The sequence below is a fragment of the Phyllostomus discolor genome, chromosome 5 (assembly GCF_004126475.2).
Source record: "Phyllostomus discolor isolate MPI-MPIP mPhyDis1 chromosome 5, mPhyDis1.pri.v3, whole genome shotgun sequence".
NCBI lineage: Eukaryota > Metazoa > Chordata > Mammalia > Chiroptera > Phyllostomidae > Phyllostomus > Phyllostomus discolor.
In genome coordinates, this window is record NC_040907.2 from 163111037 (window position 1) to 163136973 (window position 25937).

Consider the following 25937-nt stretch of genomic DNA (forward strand, 5'->3'; position numbering starts at 1 on the left):
CTTTTTAAAAAAAGCTTTTTTTTAAGAAAGGGTATTTATGTTGCAAATACTTGCTATGTAGTCTATTGGAAATCTTCATGTACCAAAAGAAAATTAAAAGGAGCATGTATTACGTAAAGCATGTATTGATCTCTGCAGATCGACCTGGAAGCTGAGACAGTGAGCACCGTGGCTGGCATCGGGATCCAAGGCACAGACAAAGAAGGCGGGGCCAGAGGGGAGGAGCAGCCCATCAGTTCCCCCTGGGATGTCGTTTGGGGATCTTCAGGTATGTAAACTTTTAATATAAAATATAAGTAAACTTTGCTTAATAAAGGTAAGATTTTGAAAACATTCTGGGTCTGTTCATTTGGATTACTTCTGTTGCTGGTAATTTTATACTTTTATGCCTGTGGCTTGGGATTTGTTAATTGTGTGAAAGTAAAGCCAGCAGTAATGTAAACAAGATAGAGTATGTATTATTATATACATGTAATACTAAATATTATATTTTATTCACATGATGAGTATATATTATTCTAAATTAATGTTAAAGAATCTCATCTTAGCCACAGCTTCCAATTAATGTAGTTCTGAATATTCTTAAGTTAGACGCATTATAGTTTCAGAAGTTCAAAAGATTATTCATGAACTATACCATTTAACAATGCCCTTTTTATTTTAGTTTGAAGTTTATAAAATGACAGTTCCTTTTTTTAGATTATTAAAATTTGTATTGAAACATGATAGCTTCCTTTGAACAATTAAAAAAGAACACTTTACCCTACTGAATTTTGTAGATGCTAATAATGAATAAGATTGATGTTATCTTTACAATCTTTATTACCTACATTAATTGACTATAAGGCGACCCGGGGTGTAAGTACTTAATTTTTCACTGGCCCTCAGTGATATTGAGATGGTTATCTACATGTCTAAAGCCACAGTAATGAATAAAGTAAGTTGGTCAGATATACTGGGAATAGAATTTGAAACTGAATGGTTTGTATGGTCTTAATATATTTATAGAGTAAATAAGCATCAGTTTAGTTGAATGGCTTTACATTTGAGATAATTTTCTATTATGATGCCAATTTGCTTATAATTCAAAGACCTTAATTTTTTCATTGTAATTAATATTCATAAAATAACTTTTGGTACTACCTGTACTTAATATATATAACTTAGGTAATTTTGCATAAGTTTTTTTATTAGATTTTTGTTCTGGAGTTCTGTGTTTTAATCATCGTAGTGGGAAGGGGCTGGGAAGAGGAGCTCGGAGCATGTCCCAGGTGCAGTCAGTCAGGGAGTAGATTACACGTAGACAGCCTGAACCAGTGGTGAAACCAACCACAACTCAGTCGTCTTTTTATCACCAAGCACCGGCAACTCTAAGTGATTTCAGTTTCAGTGTGAAAATACCCATCCCCACTAGGACTTAACCACTCCTGCCTCCCTGCTGCTGAGCTATTTCAACATAAATCTTAGAGATGGAAAAATAATGTGAAGCATTTCTATCAGTAAAATAGTCAAAGTGGGTGAGAATTGTTACTTTGATGTGCTGTTACCTTCCCCAAGGAAAAAAAAATGTCTGCCCTTAGTGTGTGAGCCCTCAATGATCCATAGCTACAAGTGCACATAGAATTCAGTTATTGATTTTTACATTTTGCAACTTACTGCATCTGTCAGTAACAGCTACAGTCATGCCTCATAAGAAATCTTCCCCAAATTCATACAAGCCTAAACCTTTATTTCTCACCCACATATGGGCTTGGGGTTCAGCTGGCCCAGGCAGAGCCTGGGCTTGGTTTCAAGGTGTTTCTTGGGTGGACATCTGCTCCACTCGGTTCTCCTCCTCCTCGGACCAGTAGCGTCCTGAGCATATTCTTTGGCAAAAGGCAGGAGCGTAACAGAATAAGCCCAGTTACACATTGTAAGCCTTTGCTATGTCACATCTGCTGACCTACCATTGTTAAAGCAAGTCACATAACCAAGCTCAGAGTGATGGAGCAGGGAGAGGCACCTTGCCTGCAGTGAGGCCGTGTCAAAGGTGTGGGTATTAATACTACTACACAGGAGTAAAGAATTGAGACCAGTGATTCAGTTTGTCACATGTATCAGAATTTGCATTGTTAGTAAACAAGATGTACTTTACTGGATGCTTTTCTAAGTTTTATTTAATGGCCAAGGAATGCTTATTTTTCTAGGCTAAAAGTTTTTCAATCATACTTTGTAGCATGGAATTTCTGGCTGCTTGTCTTGTGTTGAGAATGCACCCAAATTGCTTTCCAAGGAAAATCTTGGCTCTATTGACAAGCAGTCCCTCAGCTTCCAGCTGGAGCATGACATGCTATCTGAGGCTGTGTCATTATAAAGCTCAGTTTTCAGTACGGGAAACGAGTCCTGCCTTACTTAGCTTAGCAGATCATTATAAGCATGTGGCTCTTCTTTAACTTACAGCTTAAAATAGCTTCACTTCAGGTACTTGGCAAGAGGACCAGTATTCTTGAATGCTCTTAAGCTCAACACCTTTCAAAATGTTGGCTCAGAAAAAGTTTTCCAAGCACTGTGTGAAGGACTTAAAATCACAATGATTACTCTAGCCCAAGGGTTTGTACGCTTGATGGTTAGGCTTTGTAAGTTCCTTAAACTTCCCAGAAATTCTTTTTAAGGTTTAGAGGAATTGGTCAGGTTCTCATCTGAGTTTCAAAGCATTATGTTACCCAAAAATATTTTAAGAGCTACTAATTTAAATTACTTTAAAATCTATTGTATTTTGAATCTATTGCATTATAAATTTATTGAACTAATGTATTGTCAGAGTACGAGAAAATTAGATCAGAATATTTGCTCTCCTTACAGTTGTTTTTACTAAAGTATATTTTGGCAACTTGTTACTCATTGAAGAATATATGAACACATAAAATCACATTCACTTATATTTATATGTTTGTATATATGTTTCATATTATATATTTCATCAAAACATAGCCCTTGGGACTTATTCCTGTTTTTAACTATAAGATTTGCTGGTGGTTTCAGTTATTGCCTTGTAAATAACCTCTCTGATCACTGACGGGAGACATTTTTTTCTGATCTCAGTATTATAGATAGTTAGGCCTCTTCCTCACTGTCAAGTTTTGTTTTTAAGCTCCTAGAAAGTTTAAATGTCATAAATGATTGTGTTTGCATTGTTGTATTGAAGGCTAGGAAACTGAGACAAATGTATCTTTAGAGACTGGTAATGGAAACATGAGATTCAGTTTTTAATATTAGTATAACTTCATCTCTGTTTTCTACTTTGTTTACCTATTGCTTCAATTTTCATACTGATGTCAAATGCATTTATCTTATTAGAGTTTATTCTTGGTCAGTTAACTGAATCCTTTGTGTAATAAAAGCAGAAGTAAATAGCCCGGGCTGATGTGACTCTGCTGGAGCATCATTCCGTAGACCAAAAGGTCACAGGTTCGGTTCCCAGTCCGGGCACGTGCCCAGGTTGTGGGTTTGGTCCCTGGTTGGGGCACAAATGAGAACCAACCAGTCACTGTTTCTTTCTCACATCAATGTTTCTCTTTCTTTCTCTCTCTCCCTCTGTTCCCCTCTTACTAAAATCAATAAGCATGTCCTTGGGTGATGATTTAAAAAAAGTAGAATAAATACAGTAGAACCCCTACTGAAGTGATTAGCTATGATAATTGATATGTTAGGGAAAAAATCTATTAAATCAGAGTCATAAAACTAAAAATGTTTAAGAACTAGAAGTGTAGAATTTTTAGCCAATCTTTGATGTAGGATAACCCCCAATACAAGTTTGACTTAGCTACATTTCTTTGAGTCTTTCCAAAGTTTTCGACTTCATTTTCATAGAAACAACTTCCTTTTTGCATTCATGTTGGGCTGGTTTATACAAATTTAAGTTGCATAACTGTATAACTGGTTTGAACATTTGGGATTAAACCCAATTTGAAGGGGATTATGGCTGACAAAAACTGTTCTTAAGTTTTTTAATGTTTTAAGAATTTGGTAAAATGTTTCTGAAATTCTACCATATTTGGGAATTTAAGAGTGGCATTATCAGGAGTAAAACATGAAAACATAGGTCAGGTATTGCGATAGCTTCATACATTAGGCTGTCCTACAGTGCAAATAATGAACCATAGCTGTACCTAGCAGCATGGACAAGTACCAGGAGGAATCCACTGAGTTATAAAAGCAAGTTCCAGAAGGGACCTACAACAGGATTTCCTTTATAGAAAGTTTAGTAGCAAGCAAGACTAGTTATACATTGAGAGATCAATCCAGATATAATGAAACTAAAAGAATAAGAAAGTGGGAAAAAAGTTCAACTGGTGGTTCCTTGTGATAAGTCAGAGAGATGCACAAATGTTTTCTTCCTTGAGATAAGTGGTGTACATGCAGATGTTTAGCAGTTATTTAACCTTTATAACATGTATCCATTTATATGCCTATTTAATTAAAATTGAACCATAAAAGGAAGCAAAATAGATTAAAGAGAACAAAAAATACCAAGCACTAATGCATAGTTAAATATATGCCCTAAGAGACCCAGTTACTAAACAAAGGGACTTGAAATACCTCTGATTATTTGAAACATACATGTAATATACAAATGTGTTTGTGTATGTATTTTAAATAGTGTCTGAATAGTTAACCCAATTATGCCATTATAATGATAAAAGCATAAAAATAACAAAGTGATTTTCACAAAAGTGATTATTTCATCTTTGTTGATTTTTGATTATCACTCAAAATATGGTGAGAACTACATAATGCACTGAAAGTAATTACCAACTACAGTAAATTCACTTTTTCAGCAGAAACCCTGTCATGTTTCTAAAATGCATGACTCCACTCATGCCAGACAATAACCTGAGAGATTTTGTTTCATAAAGTTCAAAACCCCCACTATTCTCTGGGTAGACTTCACCTGATTTAGAATCATTTATAGAAAGGGTAGTGTGCCCGGATCCCATTAACTTTTGCTGGCCTTTTAATCAGTATTTCCCCTAGGCAGATATTTAGCTGTTCTTATACAACCTTTTATGATCGAAACTCAACCATTTCATAGGCTAGTCTTACAGTCTACAGTGTTGGTGCTTATGTGCTTAGATGATGTTTCACAGGGTTCCATTAATACGCTATAAAATACCATAAAAACATCCTCTAAAAATCAGATGATACAGAATTTTTGAGGAATAATTTATACAGTGTGACCGATGTGTTTTTATTTAATTAAAATAAAAGCAGTTGTATTTTTATGTCTAAAATTTGAGAGATAATTCTTACATTGACTTGGTGTTTATAAGCTTTTTTAAACATGTCTTTTAGTCAGGTTAATGAGGTATAATTTACAGAAAGTAATATTCACCCTTGTCAGGTATAAGTTATATGAATTTTGACAAACATATTCAGTCTTATAACCATTACTGCAATCAAGATGTGGCATATTTCCATCACCCCAAAATTCTCTCCCGACCCTTTGCTGTCCCTCCCATCACCTCCAACACCCTCCCCGGCCACTGACAACCATGTATTCCTTGTTCCCCAGTGTGGCCTTTCATGTGTGGCATGTGCTGTTGAGCATAATGCTTTTGAGACCCAGTCCTGTTGCTGCATGTATCAGTAGTTGTTTCTTTTTTATTGTCTAGTAGCATTTCACCCTTCGCCTGTGCCACAGTTCATTCATCAGTCGGTAAACATCTCGGGTGCCTCTAGTTTACGGCAATTATTATTAAAGTCCCTGTGAGCACATGCACAGGCTTTTATGTGAACATAAGTATTTACTTCTATTGGGAAATGCTTAGGAATGAAATTGCTGGGTCATATGACAAATGTGTAATTTTATAAGAAACTGCCAAAGTGCTTTCCAAAGTGGCAGAGGTTTGTCTTTTGTTTTTGTCCCAAGTGTCCTTGAATAATAGTGTCTCTGCCTAAAGAACTTCCTTTAGCATATCTGGTAGCAGATGGCCGCTGGCAGCGATTTCTCTTGGCCTGTGTTGGGGAAGAGAGAGGAGTCAGAAAAAGTATTCAGCCTTCATTTTTGGGAGATATACGTACCCCATATATGTCTGGATTGACTCTTTTTTTTCTTTGCTGCTTTAAAGATGTCATTCCATTGTCTTATAGTTTACATAGTATTAAGTAAGAGGTCTGATTGATTTATTTTCCTAGTTCCTGTGTATATAAAATGTGTTCCTTTTTTTTTCTGGCTGACTTCAAGGTTTTCTCTTTGGTTTGCAGCAGTTTGACTGATATAGTTCGGAATTATTCTGCTTAGAATTCTTGAGTCTGTGTTTGATGTCCTTTATTATCTGGGAAAAAATTCTTATTTTGCCTTTGTTTTCCTCTGTGTGTTTCAGTGTGGATGGTTTTTATTGGTTCGTCTTTATGGTCATTGTTTCCTCAGTTGTGTCTAGTCAACTGATGAGACTGTTGAAGGAATTTTTCATCAAGTTTTATGGGAGGTCGGTCAGTGCAGTGAGAAGCTGGGCTGGGGTGGGTCCATTATTGCTCTGAGCCCTGTCCGAGCTCTGGAGCTGTCAAAGTCTCCCAGCTGTGCGCTGGAGTGGCCCGTGCACGGGGCCTTTTCTCGGGGCCAGCTCTCCGCCTTGGTGAGCCCCAGAGTGGTTCTGTCTCTGTGTCTGTCTCTGTCTCCCTCTCCGCACCCTTGCAGCTCCCCGAGGGGTAAACTGCCGCTGCTGGTCATTCTGTGGGAGGTTGCATAGGCGCTAAGGGACTACTGTCAGTCGTTCTGATCAGCCTTGTCTCCGGGAGGCCCAGGGCGCCTGGGTTCCCTGAAAGGCGGTGAGGAGTTTATTCTTCCTTGTTCCTGCTCCTTCTCTCTGGCAGCTCCACTCTGCCTCGGACCTGGGAGCTTCCTGCTTTTCTCCCAGCCGTGGGGAACCTCTGCTTGGGGTCAGTAGGGAGTCTTTGGCTCAAGACAGTTCCCTGCCCCACCCCCAGAGGTAGAGAGATTTTCTTCTTCTACCCTTCTTCCGTTTCTCTAGTTGTCTCTAGTTGGCCTTTTCCTGTGTCCTGGGTCGGGGGTGGGGGGGACAGGCTTTGCTGCTTTTTCCTAGTGGCTGGAGGCTTTGCTTCAGAAGAGGTTTAGAGACTGTGGAGGAAAACTATTTATACTGATGGACGATGTCACAGACACTTTTGAGGGTTCCAGTCAGTGGCCTCTATTTTCATCACAGTTGCTTAAAATAATACAGAATATTTAAAAGCTAGATTGCAGGTCATTTTGTTCATTTTTATATTTTGTTTGCTGATTTTATTCTTGTTTCTGAAACTTATTAATCCTTGTTGTTACAATAATTATGAGGGTTTTACCTTTAAAAATACTCCCCAAACTTTTTTAGCTTTTGGCATTGTCCTTTTTTATTTTTAATTTGTGACTGTTGAAAGTCAGTGATAGTAAGTGCACTCTTAATTTAAAATCGAAATGTTCATGATTGTCCACTCACAACGAAACTAACACCCATTCTCAACGAAACAGCTTTGTACTTTAGATTTTAAAATCCAGGATGAACAGTTTAAATTATTAGTACGACTCTTTAGTTTGACAGACATTATGAATGCCAGACTACCTTTTTTTTAAACTCCCGTTCTATTTGTAAGGACGAATTGGCCAGCCCTCGGTGATGTGATCAGGCAGATGGACACTTCCTCAAGGGCGGCGTGGCACGGTGGTTAGGGCTCCGGATCCAGGCTGCTCGGGTGCTGGTTAGTTCCACGTCTTAGTAGTTGTGTGACTCTGGGCTAGTTCCTTAGACTTTTTATACCTCGGTTGTATGTCTCATCTGAACTGAAGATACAGACAGTACCTGTATCAAAGGCTTATTGTGGGAGTTATGAGGATATGCGGAAAGCACTTAGAACACTGCTTGGCACACATCATGTTTCATATATAAATGTTTGTTATTATCATTGTTTGTGGTAATAATGGAGTCTCATCATAAAATTCACAAAAAGATGTTGATAAGCTGAACCAAACCAAAACTAGAAAGACAAGGGACTGGAAAAACTACTCGTAAAAGATTCGTCAGCCAGGAGCTACAGGGAGAGAAGGGCATCGGGAGTGGACCTGGAACCTGGAGTAGAAAGCCTGGGTTTATTTGATCAGGGCGCTGTTTCTGATCGCACAGGATCCTGCGGTCTGATACCGGAAGCCAGAGCTAAGTCCCTGGGGCAGGGGCAGGGGCCGAAGGGAGGGAGAAGAGGACGGGTCAAGCGGGAACTGGCCAGAGGGCACAGGCTCGCTTCTTTCTGATGAGAACACTGATAATCTGTAATCAGACTTACTAATGCATTATTGTTCAGGGTGTAGCAATGTGGATTTCAGTGATTTACTTCTTTGAACTTCACTTAAAAAATAATAAAATAAAATAGAGATGATACTAGACGTCCTAAGGTTGGAAGGAAATATGAAATTCTTAAAGGAACTACCTCATGTAAAGTGTGTATTATCTCAGTACCTTAAACACAGGAAGTGTTTGCATGGTTGTCGTTTTCACCACCGCCGCCACCAGCACCACCAGCACCACCACCTGATACATAGAATCCCAGACACCTGAGTCCTGACCTGACACAGCCTGCTCACTTCTTCTCGTTCCTTGAGCCTTTAAAGGAAGTGAGCACACCGAGACCACGACGGGGACGCTCCTGTCCTCCTCCAGTAGGCCCCAGCTGCCCGAGACCAGCCTGTTTGGAGAGCTGGGTGATGGAGGCCTGACTGGTCTTTCCCATATTACCAACACGGCTCTTTTTAGGCAAGGTGGTGGCTTCAAAAGCCTGTTATCATTAATAATTATACTTTTATGTCTAATCTTTATACTTTCTGCTTTTCTTGATGCACATAGTAGGACCTTTATATGGTGCTAAGTAAGCATTTATAGCAGACATCCTCGTCTCATTTCTCTTCTCAAGGGTGTGTCTTAGCTCTGGCGGCCATGACAAAACACCGCAGACTGGGTTGTTTAAACCACAGAAATTGGTTTCCTCGCAGTTCTGAAGGCTGGAAGTCCAAGGTCAGGGTGCCAGCAGTTTCTGGTGCGGGCTGTCTTTTGGCTTATAGTCACCTTCCCGCTTTGTCATTCCATGGAAGGAACAAAATAATTATGAAAATCTTTGATTTAGTTTTAAAATAACTAAACAAAGACTGAATCCCCAGAACATATGGGTGCCATTGTTACTTTTAATACAGTTTATGTTTATAAAAATGCTTGACTATGAAAAATTAAATTGAAATAAACTATTTCCCTTTATATTTTATAGGTTAGCAATTAAAAATACAGAGGGAAAAGCATATGAAATAGCTTTGAGAAAATTTACCGTATTTTTCAGACTATAAGAGGCACCCGCCGCGCCCCCACCCCCCAGTTTGGGAGGAATAATGGTTGTTAATGCTGCTGTTGAGTTGTTTACACTTCCATTGGTGAGATATTATGTTATTTATGTCATTAAGTATTTTACCACATTTTTTGCATCAAAATTTTTTCCCATATTTTTCTCCTCTAAAACTTAGGTGCATCTTATGGTCTGAACATGTGGTAAATGGCAATCTGTGTAAAGTGCTTGGCACTAGCAGCCACAGTTTGAGAACCATCATGATCCTTTTTTTGTTGTCAAATTGAAAGGCACTTGAAAGTAAGGCAAGTTAAGGAAAAAAAGTTCCTTTTGAATACAAACTACTTTAAGGTAAAGAAAGGATAAATAAAATAGCCTTGCTAAGATCATTTCTTAGAGTATATGCCTGAACAAGTTATTTTAGTTAAAATGTTTCAGATACATGTAAAAGTAACTTCAGAATACACCTAAAATTAAAATATTTAAATATTGTAACAAAACTAATTTGAGAAATAGAGCCTCATCACATTGACAATAGGTAGTAAATTAATTTTTACAACTATTCATTTTAATTATTTAATTTTACTAAACGTTTCTTAATTTTCATAAATTAAGTAATATATTTATTACTGTATTACAATATACTAGTAATATATTGTACTCTTAGCTTTTTTGCACATCAGCTGTATCTTTTAGAAAAAGTTTCCTGGCAGATGCACAGCTGATACTTAAATAGCAATTGTGCTGTCTCAGGCTGAAAGCTGACGCTGCGGCAGAAAGACGCAGTTCTTATCTATTAAAAGAGACAGTTTTTTCATGAGAAGTTGTTCAAAGAACCTGTTACTAAGTATATAATTTAGGTGGTTACTGCTAGGTATTTGAGTGCCAGCTTCTTTGGAAAGTATATATCAACCCATTTATTTTATCACATAAAATAAAAAATCAAATGTTTAAAAACATTGTGCCCACAGATGCAGGGACATATTACTATTAATAATACTTTGGGTTTCTGTGAATTTACAGGTAAATGTATAAGTCTAAAGAAGTATATTTGTGATAAGGGAAATAGAAAATTTTCAATAAACAACTTAAAACATTGTAATATTTTTATTTTTTCTATCAGATTTATAAACATATTGCTATCTTTCCTTAAATTTCTCAAAAAACTGGTGTTTTTGTATTAACTAAATACATATATAAGATTTACTGTTTATTTATCTTTGTAAAGATTCAGAGGTCCAAAGAGATGACGTTCTGTGGATAGCCATGGCAGGGACTCACCAGATCTGGGCCCTTCTGCTGGACTGTGGCCGACTCCCAAAGAAAAGGTAAGTGGCAACGTCTGTTTCTGGGCAAACTGCACTACTGGGAGTTCACAGAATTCCCTTCCCCATGTCTCCACCCTCTCGACACCCGGGACTCGTCAGGATGTGCCAGGACACGTCCTATCGTAACGCAGCACTCGGACGCTTGGTGGGTTAAGACAGATTCGCTTTCTTGCTCACTCTCATGGGCTCACCGGAGCGCCGCTCTGCCACACAGGCCGACGCAGCAGCCACCGTCTAGGGCGCTGCCGGTCATCCTGGCAGAGAGCGAGGGCGCTGACTCGCTTACTAGCTCTTCAGGCTCCTAGGCAGAAGTGACACATCACTTCTCACCTCTCATCAGCCAGAGTGAGTCTCACGACCACACCCACCTCGCTTCAAGGAACCTGGGACAGCAGTCCCACCAAGCATCCAGAGAGCGGGCTGGAGACATTAGGTGGGCACTCGTCTTCAGCACTGCAGTTCAGGCACCCTGACTGTTAACAGGTGTTGGAGCACCGTGAAGTTCAGCGGTTAATAGCGCAGGCTTTGTAGTCAGGCCTGATGGATGCCGGCTCTGCCGTTTCCTATCGGCGTGAGCTTAGGAGAGCTACTCGAACTTTCTGAGCTCAGTTTCCTCATTTATACCTCCTTTGGGCTTAAGAATTAATAATATGTCTGAAGAGCTCACTTAGCTTAATACCTGGCATATTCAGTAAATGTTCATAGCTTTGTTGCCACTGATGGGGATATAATGGTGAAAAATGTCCCTACAAAGTACTTAACGTGTTTTCGATAGAGCCTTTCCCCTTCCTGACACTCCAGGTGGAACTGACCGTGCTCTTCTCTGTGGTTCCACCACTGCCCTGGTCAGTTTGTTCTCTCCTCCCCGCGCTGCCTCTCTCTTCCCCTTGGTCTCTCCCTCTCTGGTTTTGGCTGCACTTGCTTATTTACATAACTGTTTGTCTTATGAGGTTACCTCTTAAAGGAGGGGATCCCTTATCATTTGTGCATCCGCTGTACCTCGCACAGTATCTGGTACATAAGAGGAGTCCAGTAAGGGTTTGCAGAGTAAATAAATGAGTGAAAGTCATAGACCAGAAAGACTGTCAGGTCAGCGTAGAAGGTGCCTGTCATCTCAGTTTCCTTTGTCAGTAGAAAGGAGCAGTTGTATAGATAATCCAAAATATCAGATGTATTCCAAATAGTATACATGTGTGTGTGTTTCACTGTGTGATGTTTTGCATCATTCATCTAACAACTGTTCATTAAACATACTATAATCATTCATCCAGCAGCTGTTTATTAAACATACTGTATACTAGGCACCGTGCAAGGCAATAGGGATGAAGTGTGTTCACGAATTAAGAATAAAATTAGAAACCGTGGTTGCTGCCCTTAGTGGACTTACAGAGGAGGAATCAGAAACAAAAACAACCTGCAGTTGGGAAGTACGTGTGCTGTGTGTGAAAGGAATCACTGTAGAAGTCCTTCACATTGAAATTGTCCCTTCTGTAAATAAGGACACCTGAAATCCATCAAGGAAGGCTTCCTGGAAGAATCTTCTAAATTAAAACCTGATAGAGGAGTAGGAGTTAGACTGGGAGAGTGGAGGTTTTCCAGGCAAGAACGACTCTAGTGATGTCAGTAGAAGCCAGACCACAAAGTTCCTTGTGAGCCCTTTTAAGAGATTTGAACATTATTCTGTATACCTTTCTAGAACATTTTAAGCTGGGAAGTGACATAAGATTTGTGTTTTTGAAAGAAACACGGGCAGCATTTGGCGAGAGACGAGACTAGAGACACAGATACCAGTGAGGAGGCTGTCGCTATTATCCAGGCAAGAGATGACAGTAGCCTGAACAGAGAAGTGACCAACAGCATTGCACGTGAGACATAATTATAAAAAGAAATGAGAGGTGACCAGAGTGTTCTGAGTGATGGCTGTGTTGAGCAGGGTTTGATGCCTGCTGTGATCTCCCTTTGTATGTGCTGCTGGTGAAGCTTATTGGATCCTTCTCTGTTGTTGTCTGACGCCGGCCACTGGGTTTGTTGGTTTTGGGCCTCTTGGGAGGAAATCCGGTGCAGACCAAAGTCAGGTGCTGCCTGTGAGTGGCCCTGGGCAACCTGTTCGGAGCTACCAACAATCCACAGTTTGTGGCTGCCTCTGCTGGGCTTGGGTATGCATGGGAAGGACCAAGCTGCACGCCAAGGCCAGCTTTTACCAGCACTGGGCCCAGGGCAGGTCAGCAAAAGCCCTAAAGCACCCTGAGATCTGTCTCTGCCTGCCAGCAGCCTGTTAGGCTTGAGTCACTGAAAGGGCCTCTGGCTGCAGTTACCCCTCGGCAGGGTGTAACTCTACCTGGTGAGGCTGTCGCTTTCCCCCACACTGATTCCCTAAGGAGGGGGTTGTGCCACCTAAGAAAGATGGTGCCTGCAGTGTGGGCGAATAACTCAGCACAGGGATCCTGGCAGCTGAGCCTCCAGCTCTCTCCCCAGAGCCACAAACCCCAGACTCCTCACGCTCTGTCTGCGCCAGAGTCCAAGGTGAGTGGCTGCAAATAAAATGTTATATGTTGGCCTTTTAAGGGGCTGCCTGTGTCTCTAGCCATTCCTCCCTGGTGGACAGAAGCCCCACTCCTTTTCACAGCCAGATGTTATGTGAGGGCCTCTCCCTGGCCCTGGTGCTCTGGGCTGTGGGGCCTGGCTTGGGACTGACTTGGGGGTTAGACCCCACGCTTCTCAGGTACAACCCCCGCCTCTGAGACGTCCCTCTGGAGCCTCCGCCACCGCCCCTGGGAGAGCGGGCCAGCCCTTTTCACGTCTCTGCCCTTCCGGCCAGTCTCAGGGTGGCTTCTTCTGTAAATCCTTGGTCGTGTGGCTTCTCTTCTGCTACCCTTCACCTGCTTATTCAGGACGACTGTTCTATAATTTAGTTGTAATTCCACTTTGGTCCTGGGAGGCGTGAGTGTAGCTCCCACCTACTCCACCACCATCTTGGGTCCTCTGAAGATCTTCTTAATTCCCTTTCAGAACCTAACATTGTATGAAGCTAAGCAGTTGTCAAAGTGGTATCTAGCTGTACCTATGTCTGCATATTTGGAAGAAAAAACGTGTGTCCCATCAATGGTGTGCTCAGTATTCTTACAAGTTTCACCTCGTCAGGGATTTCCTATTTGACCGTTGAGAATAGTTTTGGTATGTCAAAAAAGTATAAAGGTCCCTACGCTGTAGATAAATAAGTTAATGATTAGAAAAACTGCAGTGAAATCTGGCTCGCACAGTTTTACTAAGCGAAGATCACTGGATTTTTAATTTTACAACGTTTACCACCACTGATTTATTTAATCACTTACATTCATTCGTTTAATAACTAAGTTGGATACGATATAACAGTGCTGATCTTGTCTTTCTCTGTCAGTGAGTTGAGAAAAGGGACCTGCCTGCGGTTTGCCGGCAGCGGGAACGAAGAGAACCGGAACAACGCGTACCCTCACAAGGCGGGCTTTGCCCAGCCGTCAGGCCTCTCCCTGGCCGCGGAGGACCCCTGGAGCTGCCTGTTCGTAGCCGACAGCGAGAGCAGCACGGTGAGGACGGTCTCGCTGAAGGACGGCGCCGTGAAGCCCCTCGTGGGAGGAGAGAGGGATCCCACGGTAAGGAAAGGCCCTCCCGCGCACGCGCCCGGACCCTCACCGGCCCTGCAGCTTTCTGCGTTTCGAGTCGTTCACAGAATTTGAGAGCGGGTTCTTGGCCTATCCATAGGTTGAAGTGGAAGTCAAATCAAAAGGAAATGTGAATATAAAGAAACACAAACAAAGCCATCTAAGAAAAGTAAACTTACTCTACTTGATTATACATAAATGTCAAGAACCAGAGAGGAAAGAAAGGGTAAAATATAGATTAATGAGAGAAGAGGAAAACGTGAAGTACACATTTGACAGGGTGGTGGGAGGAGCACCAGCCTGGGGGACCTGGCCCTTCCTGACCACATGTGTGATCACTGTCGGTGAAACTAAGCACCGCAGCTGAGTGGGGGTTCAACATTCTGTCCTGTTTTTCTTCGTCTGTCTGTCTGTATGCAGCCAGACCTTTTCCCCTTTGACTTAAGTAGCACATACAGTCATCTTAATTTTCACTTTATATGCTAACAAAACACTGTGAAAACTTTAATACGTGCTGTATTTTTCTTTTTTAAAACAAAGAATCTCTTTGCTTTTGGTGATGTTGATGGAGTAGGAATCAGTGCAAAGCTTCAGCACCCACTCGGAGTAACGTGGGACAAGAAAAGGCATTTGCTTTATGTGGCAGACTCTTACAATCACAAGGTGAGTCCTGCCAGAATTATGTAACACCTTGCTTTTCTTCTGTGGTATTTAAAACGCTGAAAAACCTGCGAGCCTCCTACAATTGCCACTCTAAAATATAAAGGGGAATAACAGTCTTTGACAACTATAGCCTTTGTTCTTTTCTTGGTCCTTTCTTTGCAAAGAGGTCATGATAGCACTCCGAGCTTGCGAAAGGACTAATAGACACATTCCTAAGGCTCTTGCCAAAACTGTGACTTGCCACCCATCAGAGCTGCTTAGTAACAGATGCAGTAAAGAAGGAGAAGGCAGGTGACACAGAAATTACTATGTCGTTTAACAAATGAGCATTTTGGAGCTGTTGCATAGTTGCAGTACCTATTAGCAAATAATTCCATGAAAATGGAATTAAAAGGAGCATTTCATTAACAGTCCAACTATTTCTATTTTTATTTTTTATAGAAGTAGAAAATATTTTGTGATGAGAGACTATAAATTTAATACGGTTGGAACAATGGAAATCATGAAGTTTAACCTAAGTAGCAAATCCTCAGCCAGTATTAAATGCCTGGGAGAAGAAAAGTCAGTTCAGCTGTGTCCCATTGTGAGAAAAAAGAATAACATTTTGAAAATTCTTCAATTCCATAAATAATTGTATCACACATTGCTTCCAGAAGACAGACTGTAACTCGGGATATTACATAGTGTTCGGCCCTCAGAACAGAGTATCTCCCCTTGGACCAGGCACGTCAGACTCATTCTCACTGGGGCCACAGCAGCCCCGCGGTTGCCCTCAAGCGGTGGAATGTAATTTAGGATTGTGTGAGTGCAACTACTCCCTGACTGGGGCAAGGAGCTCGGCGTGGCCACGGGGGAGAAGCAAGGTGGAGGGCCGGATTCGGCCCGCGGGCCTTGTGTTTGCCGCCTGTGTGTGCCTTAGACTATAATTTGAATGTTTGACTTTTTCAAGAAAATACAGAAATGTCTATTTTTCTGTGATTTTTTTTTTTATGAATACTAATGAGAAGCAGAATTCTCTGGCTTGCTTGGTACTGTACTTTTCCATACAACAAACATGAGATTGAGCTTTAGGTGTATAACTTTTTTTTTTAGATTAAAGTTGTGGATCCAAAAACAAAAAGCTGTATAACATTAGCAGGAACTGGAGAAGCAAGTAATGTCAGTTCCAGTTTCACCGAGTCAACTTTTAATGAACCAGGAGGCTTGTGTATTGGAGACAATGGCCAGTTATTATATGTAGTGGACACGAATAATCATCAAATTAAAGTGATGGATTTAGAAACAAAAACAATTTCTGTGGTGAGTAACCTTGAAGGGTAAGTGGAAGGGTATCATTTTACGAATGATGCTAAGATCCTCAGAGCGCTGAGCGGCACTGCTGGCCAGCTGATCTCCAGGGGTGCAAGTGGAGTAGGCAGCGTAGTGAGTGCGTGTCTGTTCAAGGATGTCGTTAGTCTTAAAGTGAAAAACTCCATCTGGGTCGTGAGTGTTTGAGAAAGACACTGGAAGTTGGAAAGAACTGGTGAACTTTCAGAAAAGAAAAAGAAGGACTCGTCCGTTTTTAAATACATGCATAGCCATCGGCACAGACCGCGGTGATGTCCAAAGGGCAGCGGGACATCTGTAATCGTGTAAACAGTAAGCGTAAAAAATAAGCATAACATGAATTATTTAAGTAAATATGTACACATACTGATAACACACGGTGCATACTGTGTGCTGTGTGGGTGGGGTTGTTCAGTCTTATTTTTAATGATGGTTAGATTAATGTGTAATCTTTGTTTCCTATGGTGAATTCATTACCAAATAATCTTCCAAAGAAATCTAGAACCCACATTTCTCAAAACATTGAAAACAAGATTGAAATAATAAGTTCTAATGAATTTTTAAAGATGTCGTCGCCATCTCTAATAAAATTTAAGTTCCTTCTTGATGTATCACATTTGCCTGAAAAAAAATGCATGAGTTTTTTTTCCCCTAAAATGCTAGGAATTTCCAAGGTACATTTTAAAATAAAAACAGATTGTCATTGTAATGTAAGTGTCATTTCTCCTGTCATAGGTCTTTGTTTCAACATCAGTGACATCATATGGCTGACAATGAAAATTTTAAGAGGATTATATTATTATATCCACTACACTGAAATTGATAGTTTTACTTTAATTTCCTGTCATTTACACACATACTGAATAATTAATTTGTTTCATTCCTAAGTGTTGGTAATCTTTTTGCCAGAATGAAATATATCTCTGAACCTCATTTTAGACTGGTGTCTAAAAATAAACTCTCTCACTGTAATTACTTTCAAGTACCTGTGCTTTAATAAACAAATGTTCTTATTTCCTAGCTCCCAGTCGTCAAGGCTGGAACTGCTGTGGTAGATGGCCCGTCCCCAGGAGCAACCCAGAGGACGGTACCCACACTACCCAGGTCAGCTCCCAGCATCACACTTGCCCCGGTGGCTGCCTCTCCAGGACAGACCCTCCAGTTCCAGCTCAGACTAGACTTCCCCCCAGGAGCAAAGCTAACTGAAGGGGCACCCAGTTGCTGGTTTCTGACAGCTGAAGGTATGAGACTAGTCTTGCACATACAAATATTTCATAAATTCTTAATGATTAGTAATCTTTCTCATGTGTGTATGATGTTTTTACTCTGTAGTTGGGCAGGATTTGAGGGAAGTCTTGTGGCAAACTAGATCCAGATCTAACCCCATTTTATCAGTTTTCTTTAGTCTTATAAATTCTTTTCCCTCTTTTATTAAGCAACAGTGTAAACTCGCCCAAAATTACTCAATCATAATTGCCCCCCCCATTCGCTACTGGGCAAGTCCATCGCATGCGACAGACTTCTCTAGCCTCTGAGTGATAGGTCCTCAGATCTTAGAGCTGTGACAGCACACACTGTCTGTTACGGGGACACGAAGGGCTCAGCGAGGCAGTGACTCCACTAAATGCTTATTATGCTGATTACTGTAGATGCTTAAGAGCATATGTTGAATTAGGTCAAAAAGTGTAATTTGAACCCAGTTCCACTTGTTCTTAGTTTAGTGTCTCTTCCATTGTGTTACTCCCTCTCAAACTAGTTCTAGGACAATTAGCCCTAAAAATGAATTCCATTTATTTAAAAAGACAAAGGTCAAAGCCACCAATTACACATTTGGGCGTTATGAACGTTTCTAAACCTTACCCTAGACTTCTGTGCTTATCTCACCCTGGTCTCTGGGTGAGCCCGGTCCACGGGCTGGCCTTGGAGCCGCCCTGTCCCGGGCGCTCTACCAGAGAGCGCAGAGGGACGAGGAGGGGCCGGGAAAGGAGACGTTCGAGTGAACAGCAAGTGGGAGCAAAAGCGAGAGAGCAGTTTCCTGCAGCCAGGTGGTTTAGGGGGAGAGCGACCAGCCATGTCAAGTGCTGCTGATACGCCAGGTCAGATAAGGACGGGGAATCGGTCATTGATTTAATGTGACCGAGTTAGCTGGTGTCCTCCCCCTCGGCCGTTTCAGAATGATGAAGAAGGAGATGCTAGAGGATAAAAAAAGAATAGAAATTCTGAGAACAACAACTAGAGAAAGCAAATACAGATAACTCAGGAGTTTAGCTACAAAATTAAGAGGAAATAGAGCAGTTGTCAGAAGGGGGGATGTTGTTGAGAGAACAGGATGATTATTGGTGGCGAAGATCCAGTAGAGAGACGAGTTTCTGGTATGTGGTGGGGTGGGTGTGCTTTAGGACTTGAGAGGGGGCGGGACCGAGTGTGCAAGGAGATCGCCAGGAGTGTGGACATGTGCACCGTGAGGAGACAAGGCCCCTCGTGTGACCCGGAGGTCTAGATGGTAGCAGTGGAGGAAGGTGCTCGTGGGAGCTCTTTTCTGACGCTTCTGTTTTCTGAGTACATTGGGAAGCACAGGCCATCAGCTGAGAGAGAGTAGGGGGGAGGTGTGGCAGTTCGGAGAGAGAAGCGGGTCACGCAGGAGGGTGAGTGCTGACTGGCTTGAGGCTGGCTGTGATGGGGGACGGCCAGGCCAGTCCACACGGAGGCTGTTTCTGCTGGGCCGCGTTGAGCCCAGGGTGCAGGCAGGGTAGGGGAGAGCCGGCTGAGTTGTGTCCACAACTCAGGTACCGCACCATCAACTGAGGTCTCCAGAGTCCTGGGCCAGTGTTAACTGTGTTTACGCTGTACCTTCAGTAAAACGGTAATAGAATCTCACAGAGTCTAAAGAATTAAATTGATTCCCCCCGCAGTATGAGGTTTTTAAAAAACATGTGCTTTCTTTTTACGGAAGTGACGTGACATACGCTCCTTCCAGTTCAGTTCTTTGGTTGCTTTACTGTCGTTCACTTTTCCAGACAGCGCCTGTCAGGTGTTTTAGAGCTTTCCGTTGCTGTTTCTTTTATTTCAGTATAATAGTATCATTAAGACTTGACTTACCAGTTATTAAGCCAGAAGCTGCATTTTCTGCTTTAGAGATGCCAGAGGTGGAATATACACGCCATTACTTGCTTACTACAAGAAAACGGATTCCAAAGCCGTATTTTAAAACTACACCATTCAAGTAGAAGAATACACGCTGTTGGAGGGTGTGTAGCTGAACACACGTGAATCGCTGCGATCAGAATCCAGGCAGAGCCTTTGTCCTCACTGTCTAATAATTTGTGATCTTTTAATCTAAGAACACTTCCTATTTGGGTCTCTTCTCACACTATTTAATTACTGTAAATTATGTCAAGATTTGAATGTGTGTTTCAATCACTATGAACTTACTAATTTATATGAGGAATCAGTATCCTGCCTGCCTTATAGTGGTGCTTTCCAGCATGTATGACGGTCTGGACACTAATTTGACAATAAGACATTAGTCAGCTAGAACTAAACTCTGACTTCTTGTCTCTCACGATCTTCCTCTGTCCTAGCCTCCCACGCTCTTTCTCGCGTTCTCACCCAGTCTTCCATTTCCTCCCCCACCCCTCCTCCCTCCTGCCCCCTCACACACTTCTCTTACGTACAGTGCCTGGGCCCAGGCTCTGTGCCTCCTCGCCTTGGTGCGTTCTCAGGGCGGCAGCTTCTGTCCTGCCGCAGCCTGTTCACACCAAGAGGTCAGAGAGATCTTGCTGGGCTAGCGAGGAGGAGCTGCTGGGTTCGAACTCAGGAGTCTGGTTCTGGAGTGACTGAGCCTGGGGGGAAACTACCCGCCCCACACGGTTCTGCACACGGGAGAGGGCGGAGCCCTGCAGTGCTGGCAGGGCGTTTGGAGCTAGCCCTGTGGACAGAAGAGGACTCACACCCAGACCGTTCCTCTCTCTTCCGCAGGCTTAGACCAAGTTCCCGGCTGCCCGTTTATCCTGCCTGGGTGCGCCAGTCTAAAATCATTGCGTCAGTTGGGGATCACTGTCAATTTCATTTCCCCGTGTAAAATTAAAGAGCAGTATATTGATTTTTAAAATAGGATATGACACATTAGCATGTTTACTGTAACTCCACTTTGTCAAACACACACATTAATATTGAGTCATTGGAAAATAAACGTGGATAGTATTAAAGGAAAGGGAAGGAGTCTGCAGAGCAAATTCTTTGTTGCTGTATCACGTGTCCATTTTTACTGTGTGGGAGCAAATAAAGTTTCATGTAAGAATCCCAGTACTTCAGGATTTTTGAAAATTATTTTATAGGGTACATTTGTACACCTATGATAAAGGGCTTTTTTTTTTCTTGGCCAGTTACTGAGAGACAGAATCACTTATTTTTAACTAAATTTTGGCCTGCATAATCTTAAAGTTTTCAGCACATGTGAAGGTTTTAAGCCACACACAAAAAGGCAGCATAAAAGCCCCACTAACACACAGTAACTTCACAAACCCCATGTGTAATGCACCTGAAAAATACTTAACAAAACATTCTGTGTTTTATCTAGAATTAGACATTAAAATAGCCCAGTTTACTTTGCTGTTCGATTTAAAACATAAGAAGTTCCCCACCAACCTGCTGTTTTGCAAACTCAAACATTCAATAAAATAAAACATACTCCTCAGTCCAGAAATAAAGAAGACCAAAGAATTTTAAAGATAATTTCTAAATAATTGTTTAAAAGCTCTGGACTTCATTTAACCCTTTAGATTCTCACCTTCCACCATCTCCTTACTCTCATTTGACATGTTTTTCTCAAATTTTATTTCTCGGTCAACAGAAGGTTAGAAGCAGTAAACTAAAAATAAACTAAAAAGCTGGAGAGGACGAGCGGAGACAGGCGCTCCGGGTGTCGTGGGCTCCCCCTGAGGCCGGAGGAGGCAGGGAAGCTGCCGAGTAGGCGTAGCGTCTCCTCACGCCCCAGGAGCAGGTTCGGCCTGGGTGCAGAGGCCGGAGTCATTGGTGAGTCACTAGGTGTGTGCAGTGCGTGCCCTGCGAGGCGGCAGGAGCCCTGCGGCTCCCACACGCTGGCTCCGGACACCTGCCCCTCCGCGCTGCGTGCCTGCACGTGTGCGCGTCTGCGGCACGGCACCTGCCCTCCTTCTGACGGAAGGCACCAGGTGAATCCAGACATTAAAGACTTTCAATACTAAAAGGGTCAAGTTTTTAGTGGTTTGTTAGACTTTTGTTATATAGATAATCTATGTATTTATGTCTTAAAAGAGTTAGTGTGTTAAAAAGAGGTAGACAAAATCTTCTAGTTTTTACATTGTGTGAGTCCATTAGAATAATATGTGCAGTGTTACTTATTTCTAAAAGTCAGTGTTATGTTTTGGTTGTTACCTTCTGATAGTCAGTGATTTATTATAACCTTACTTTGCAAGTAAGTCACTGCGGAGTTACCCAGACATTTGTGGGTCCTGGCTTGTTTTGTAGTTTTCATATTATGTTCCTGAATACTTTTATCTTTCTTACACAGTCTGAACAATTTCCTTTTTTACTTTTTAGACAACGAATGGCTCCTTCAAGGACAGGTGGCATCTGGAGAAATAGAGAGTGTCTCCAACCAGCCAACCATCTCACTGCAGATCCCCGGGCACTGCTTGTCCCCCGAAGCCGTCGTGTCTGTCCGCGTGTTCCTCTACTACTGCAGCGCGGACGGCAGCGCCTGCATGATGAAGGGGCTTCTGTTCACTCAGCCCCTACGGATCACCGGCGCGCAGCCGCGGGGCGTGGCTCCGGTGGAGCTCAAGTACGTGTTTTAGCGCGCTGGCTGGCAGGCGGCCTGGCCAGCGCCTCCGCCTCCGCCGCCTGTGCTCCGCCCGCGCAGCACTGTAATTCACGGCGAGGATCCTGACTTCTGCCTCCGGATACCGAGAAGCCCACTGCTCAGTTCAAGCACCTGACGTTCAAGTACAGCTATGCTCCTTATTTAATTATTTATTGTAAACAAATTCCTTCCTTCTGGCCGGGCACCAGCTAAGCCACTGACCATCATCTGAACCTCAGACGCTGCAATCTATGCTGCTGTTGCCACGTGACGTAGTCCACACTGACCGTAGGGAACATTATCCCGAGATAATTTGCAGTGATTACTGATAACAACGACACCAAATATTTTAACTAACTTTTTCTACCTTGAACATTGAGCAGCACACTTGAACATGTAGATTTCACAACTTGAAAGGGAACCCAAGATTTGGTTTCCACGTTGGTTGTGAGGGCACCTGACATTCCAGGCGGGAGGTCTTTTCTAAGCCCCTCCCCCAAAAGTCTTTGTCACGGTAGCAGCTCTAGGAGTACCTGGGTGGTGAAGGTGTTCTGTGTGCTCTTCTGCAGCTTTCTCAGTTGACATACACTGAAAAGAGAATTTGTATCTATTTTCATCATGCTACTTGCTATTCTAAATGACCATCATTAATGCCTTATAACTCTACACAGAAAAGTGTCTAAGGACATACAGACTCGCTCCTCACCTGCTTTCGGAGCAAACAGCCTTACCAGGTAACAAAGGAAGTAGGGCTCCCGAGGACCGAGGGGCTTAGGGACGTGGTACTGGGATAAACTGTGATGACAAAGAACCACGGCAGCTCGATCTGGTGTCAGTGGGTATGTGTGTTTCAGAAATTTACATTTCACTCATAAGCATTAAATGCAGATTTGTTGGATTTTGGTATTTTTGATTCCCATAATCAGAATTTAAGTTACGACCATTTATTGTGATGTGTTTTTTTTAAATCACTTTTAAACCTTTCAATTGAACATTTCATTGTGTTGCACTTTTATGCTATCGATACGTATAGAATACCCTAATGTGTTACTCTTTAAAATATTAAGGCTGAAATATACAGGGATTTGATAACATTGGGGTTTTTTTAGCCCCAAATATGTTGAAAGTTTTTATTATGATTTCCCTATATAACTATTTAAAAGCCTAGTCTTGTTTTTACTAAAACTGATTCAACATGTTTGTGATTTAATCGGCTTACAAGGTTTTTAAAAAAAAAAAAATCAGGTGAACCATATTCAGTAAATATAGGTAATATGGCACATGCCTTCCCCCCTTCCAAAACAGTAAGTTTGGAGTATAATCCTTTAAGCACCATCATCTGCCTGTTTTCTTACATGTTTTGAAGCACAATTTTGTACATGCTCCCTCTTTCATTCAGGTCACCTACATCTCTAAAGTCCAGAAATGCGCAGATCATGACTTTTAAGTAAATTGTAACCTGCTAAAGCTATCGAAAGAGAGGTTTAAATGTAGAGAAATCTGTTTAAAATGATATGTAATTACCTCATAAGCCTTTTCTCTCCAAAAAAAATGTTTTGTAATAAAAGTACTTATAACATTAATATTCTCTTTTATGGCGAATAGGCCATAGTCATTTTTCTAATATCATTCGATTATACTTCTCATTTCAAATTGGTCAGGATGAGAATATTTTGGCTTTATCTTTTCCTGTGTAAGGACATAAACAGTTTCCCTCTCTAAAGGAGTTTATAAAATTTTAACTTGCTAATTCAGATATATCTGATAATTAATTTTTCAACATTGTACACAAAGACACGTGGTGAGCATTTTTAAAAATCCAAAAATATTTCTTAGAATCTATTAATGTTTCCTTTGTCTGGACCAGGGGAGTCAAATTCATTTTCACCCGGGGCCACCATCGGCCTCACGGTTGCCTTCAGAGGGCCGAAGGTGACTGTAGGACTGTATAAATGTAACGACTCCTTACAGCGAAGTGAGAGCCCGGCGCCCCTCCAGGCAGAAACGCGGCGGAGGCCGCCTTTGGCCCACGGGCCTCGTGTTTGCCACTGAGGTCTGGGCGGCAATTCATGTTCTTACTCTTACCCACCTGCCAGTCTGCATTGTTTTCTACAGTCGGAATATTATTTATGTAATTAGCATAACTTTTTGTAAATTATACTAAAGCAATATAAATAGGTTCCTGGAATTTATGACTAACATATCTGTTACATAAGAGGAAGTACAAGAAAGATTACTTTTAAAAATTTCTTGATCCTGTCTGCCTTCTGTTTTCCATAGGAACGTCTGTATTTTTAACTTTCACTATTTTTCGTGCATCAATTATGATACCCAATAATAGTAGAGTAAGTTGCCTAATCAAAGTGCCAGGAGTGTGGCATTACAGACACTTGGATGTAATACCTACAATCCTTGCCCTAAATTATGTTACTGCTTTGTCACTATTTTTTCTGCCACTCTCGGTGATACCATTCCACAATTTTTCTTTCTGCACTTATGCTCTGGATTGATATGATCCCTGAAAAGAATTTTGCTTATCTTGAATATGCTGTCTCAAGCAAATATTTAACAACTGTGCACAAGGGAATACTTTACAGTTTAATCACCCGTAAGTGTAACTTTGGCAAAGTTCAGTGACTAAAAAAACAAACAATTTTCTCCTTAATGCTCTAATATATTTGTTATCAGGCCTGTAGAAAGCTATCAATCTTACAGCTAAAAAGGGGGATTTACTATGTGTGGGTGAGTGTGTGTATGTTCATACAAAGATCAACTCAGGAATTTCTCACACAAGTTTCCCTTATGGCCAATAAGCTTTTTTGAGCTAACACCACTGAAATAAGTTACTCTCTGCTTATTTCTCTATAGTTGAAAAATTGGGGAAGCTGTTGATAATACTGTCTCTGTAATATTTTTCTGCTTGTACAGAATTTACTGTTGGTTTATGTCTGCCATTTAGAGCAAGTTTGGCCTGGCTGTTGTACCCGGCGTCGTTTTTAAGGGCAGTCATCAGGAACCAGCTAAGCTGCATCGTTCCCGACTGCATCCAAGCACATGCAGAAGGGCTGTGTCAACGGTGCTTCTCCTGAACGGTGGAATTACGGATATTTTTATTTTAATTCTGCTTTATTCTTTTTTTCAGTGAGTGGTGTGTTATTTTTGAAAAACCAACAGGAAATTTTTTTAACAAGTTTCAATGAACTGAATAGTAAGCACTTACTATATAATAACTTTTCTAAAGTCACTTTTATTACCAAAGATCAAAACGTAGTTTAGAGCTCTTAGGTCTACCAGTTTTAAGTGTGTGCTCTGGTGAAGACAGAGATGTTTATGGCCGCTGCTGCTCCTGGGGTTTTTATTGTGTGACGGAATGTGGTGGCTGAGGGCGGACTGGGCCGGCCTGTGGGTTCTGACCGTGTAAAATGGGGCTGCTGTACGGATGCCATGAAATAGTGTTTGTGAAGCATTTAGTGATCAATGAAAATGCTAATCATTGGCTTAGTTGATAATAATTTATGACCATAATCACATGGCTTGACATCTCTGCAACCACAGTTTCTAAAGGAAGCTGTCTTTCTATCCGCTGTTTGATACGTTAATGTTCTCCACAGAGCTGGGATTCAAGAGAAGAAATACGGTTTTATAAGGCATATAGCAAAGCATATTACTGTTTTATGAGTGATACATACTTACAAAGAAGTATACTTGCAGTTCTAGTTTTAAAACATTTTGTAGACCTTCTACAACTCCGAGTAATAAGCTTCCTTTGAGAGGGTCTAGACATAC

The 25937-nt window shown here is 41.5% G+C and overlaps 1 protein-coding gene across 1 annotated transcript in view; it reads left to right on the top strand.

Moving 5' to 3' along the window:
- The window catches only part of NHLRC2 (NHL repeat containing 2), a 48965-nt gene extending 25587 nt beyond the window's left edge, over window positions 1–23378 (top strand). Inside the window, exons 5-11 of the mRNA XM_028512272.2 lie at window positions 139–268; window positions 10583–10682; window positions 14080–14311; window positions 14861–14983; window positions 16076–16282; window positions 17331–17550; window positions 21890–23378. Of these exons, the coding sequence (XP_028368073.1) occupies window positions 139–268; window positions 10583–10682; window positions 14080–14311; window positions 14861–14983; window positions 16076–16282; window positions 17331–17550; window positions 21890–22146 (1269 nt within the window). The 3' untranslated portion in view covers window positions 22147–23378. The remainder of the gene's footprint in view (window positions 1–138; window positions 269–10582; window positions 10683–14079; window positions 14312–14860; window positions 14984–16075; window positions 16283–17330; window positions 17551–21889) is intronic.
- Window positions 23379–25937: the final 2559 nt, after the last annotated feature.